The sequence below is a fragment of the Coffea arabica genome, chromosome 2e, assembly GCF_036785885.1.
Source record: "Coffea arabica cultivar ET-39 chromosome 2e, Coffea Arabica ET-39 HiFi, whole genome shotgun sequence".
In the NCBI taxonomy this organism is placed as follows: domain Eukaryota; kingdom Viridiplantae; phylum Streptophyta; class Magnoliopsida; order Gentianales; family Rubiaceae; genus Coffea; species Coffea arabica.
In genome coordinates this window covers 35,806,566-35,809,212 of record NC_092313.1, presented here as the reverse complement: position 1 = coordinate 35,809,212, position 2,647 = coordinate 35,806,566, and the positions used below count along the sequence as shown (strand labels likewise).

The window sequence follows — 2,647 nt, the reverse complement described above, 5'->3', positions numbered from 1 at the left end:
TCTAGCTCTAATTTTGAAAAGATGCATAGAAACGAACCTGGTTCTTAACTGGAAAAAATATCACTTCATGATAGAGCATGGTATTGTCTTAGAGTACGTTGTGTCGGCTAAGGGAATAGATGTAGATAGAGCAAAAATAGATCTCATTTCTACTTTGCCTTACCCCATATGTGTATGGAAAGTACGTTCCTTTTTGGGTCATGCAGGGTTTTATAGGAGGTTCATCAAGGACTTCTCAAAGATCGGAGCATCCCTGTTCAAGTTGTTACAAAAGGACGTGACATTCAATTTCACCCATGAGTGCAAGGTGGCTTTTGATAAATTGAAGGAATCGTTGACATCGCCGCCCGTCATTCAACCCCCAGATTGGAGCCTACCGTTTGAAATAATGTGTGATGCTAGTGATTATGTCGTAGGAGCCATGTTAGGGCAAAAAATTGGCAAGGCGGCACACGCAATTTACTATGCGTCGAGAGTATTGAGTGGAGCCCAACTCAACTACTCCACGACGGAGAAAGAACTACTAGCCATTGTTTTTGTACTAGAGAAATTTAGGTCATATTTATTAGGTGCAAATGTAATTGTTTTCTCTGATCATGTAGCCTCGAGGTACTTGTTGGTAAAAAAGGATGCGAAACCAAGGCTCATAAGGTGGATCTTGCTCCTGTAGGATTTCGACTTAGAGATCAAGGATAAGAGTGGAGCAGAGAACTTGGTGGTTAACCATTTCAGCCGGTTGCTTATGAATATGGAGGATCTGCCATTAAGATAATCATTTCCAGATAAGCAATTGCTAGCCATTGATTCATCAGTATCTTGGTATGCTAATATTGTCAATTTTTTGGTAACGAATCAATTACCTGCAGGTTGGCCAAAGACTAAGAGAGATAAATTGAGAAGTGACGCCAAACACTATATCTGGGATGACCCTTACCTATGGAACCAATGCTCAGATCAAGTGATAAGAAGGTGTGTAAGTGCCGGTGAGTTCCATTCTATTTTAACATTTTGTCACTCTTTTGTATGTGGAGGGCACTTTGGGCCAAAGCGGACAGCTCGTAAGGTGTTAGAGAGTGGTTTCTATTGGCCTACTCTTTTTAAGGATGCATATTTGTTCTGTAAATCTTGTGATAAGTGCCAAAGGGTGGGGAATATTTTTCGTAGAGACCAAATGAGTCAAACTCCATGTTGTTTGTTGAAATTTTCGATGTCTGGGGTATAGATTTCATGGGTCCCTTTCCTTCGTCTTTTGGTTTTTTATATATTCTACTTGCTGTCGATTATGTTTCCAAATGGGTGGAGGCAAAGGCTACCCGGACTAACGATTCGAGAGTGCTTGCAGAATTCATAAAGTCTAACATTTTTGTCCGCTTTGGAATGCCGAGAGCTGTAGTTAGTGACAAGAGCACTCATTTTTGCAATAAGACAATTGCTGCCTTGTTCCGTAAGTATGATGTACTCCACAAATATCCACATCCTATCATCCGCAGATGAATGGTCAGACCAAAGTGTCGAATATGGAGGTCAAGTCAATCCTGAAGAAAATGGTGCGGCCTGATAGAAAGGATTGGAGTTTGAAGTTGGAAGATGCTCTGTGGGCTTACCGCACCGCGTATAAAACCCCGATTGAAATGTTCCCATATAGATTAGTTTTTGGGAAGCCATGCCACCTCCCAGTGAAATTTGAACATAAGGCATTTTGGGTAGTTAAGCGGTGTAATATGGACCTTGTGGATGCCGGTGGGTATAGAAAACTCCAGTTACAAGAGCTAGAAGAACTACGGAATGAAGCCTATGAGAACGCAGCAATTTATAAAGAGAAGAGCAAAGTCTTTCACGACCAACAAGTCTCAAGGAGGTCATTTGTAGTAGGGTAAAAAGTCCTCATGTATCACTCGAGACTTAAGATTTTCCCCGGTAAGTTGCGTTCACGTTGGATTGGTCCATTTATTATTTCTAATATTTTTCATTATGGTGCTGTGGAAATCTAAAGTTTCAAGACAGGGAAAAAGTTCGTTGTAAACGGTCACCGTCTAAAACCTTACTATGAAGGGTTTAATAGTGAGCATGTGGAGATCATATCTCTTGATGATCCGAGTTGTGAAGTGTAAATAGCTGTTGCTGTGTCTAGCCAAAGACATTAAAGAAAGGCACTGCTTGGGAGGCAACCCAAGGATTACAGTATTAGTTATTGTCAATTTTCATTACTTTGCAATTTTGCAGTTCTATTCTTCTATTATAAGTGTTTTTGTGGTGCTTAACAGAAAACTGGGGTTTCCAAGTCGTGCCCATGCCTTACAAGGGTACGCTTGGAGCACTGTGCAAAGTGGGGACTATCGGTTCCAAGGCATGCCCACGCCTTGAAGGGAACTCTTTTGGACATTTTTGGATGCGATGGTCAGAAGACCATATCCTCCAAGGCGTGCCCACGCCTTCCAATCCTTCCAATAACGAAAGTCAAAGACAAAAAAAAAAATTTTTTTTTTGACCGGGACCTCCTCTAGCCCCAATTTTCTACTTTTTCTTTTTTTTGGCTTGTCTTATCTGGTCTTGTCTAGTCCCTTTCCAATTTGTTTTGTCTTAGTTTCAGCTTTCTTCTTCCTGTTCTTGTTGCTCCGCCGCCATCGCCCTTCGTCTGCTACCTCTT

General features: G+C 41.4%; 1 protein-coding gene across 1 annotated transcript; it reads left to right on the top strand.

Annotated features, from left to right (window-relative positions):
• Positions 1 to 1,517: 1,517 nt before the first annotated feature.
• On the top strand, positions 1,518 to 2,364 carry LOC113729019 (uncharacterized). The gene is made up of 3 exons (XM_072077607.1): positions 1,518 to 1,873; positions 1,994 to 2,107; positions 2,265 to 2,364. The coding sequence occupies exons 1-3, from the start codon at positions 1,518 to 1,520 to the stop codon at positions 2,362 to 2,364; spliced, it is 570 nt and encodes a 189-aa protein (XP_071933708.1).
• The last annotated feature ends 283 nt before the right edge of the window (positions 2,365 to 2,647 follow it).

What these genes read in the sequence shown, in the direction of transcription:
- LOC113729019 (XM_072077607.1), top strand. Translation starts at nt 1,518, where the DNA reads ATGGAGGTCAAGTCAATCCTGAAGAAAATGGTGCGGCCTGATAGAAAG. An exon ending in AGGAGGTCATTTGTAGTAGG is followed by an intron (nt 1,874 to 1,993) that starts GTAAAAAGTCCT and finishes GGAAATCTAAAG; the next exon opens with TTTCAAGACAGGGAAAAAGT. An exon ending in GATGATCCGAGTTGTGAAGT is followed by an intron (nt 2,108 to 2,264) that starts GTAAATAGCTGT and finishes GGTGCTTAACAG; the next exon opens with AAAACTGGGGTTTCCAAGTC.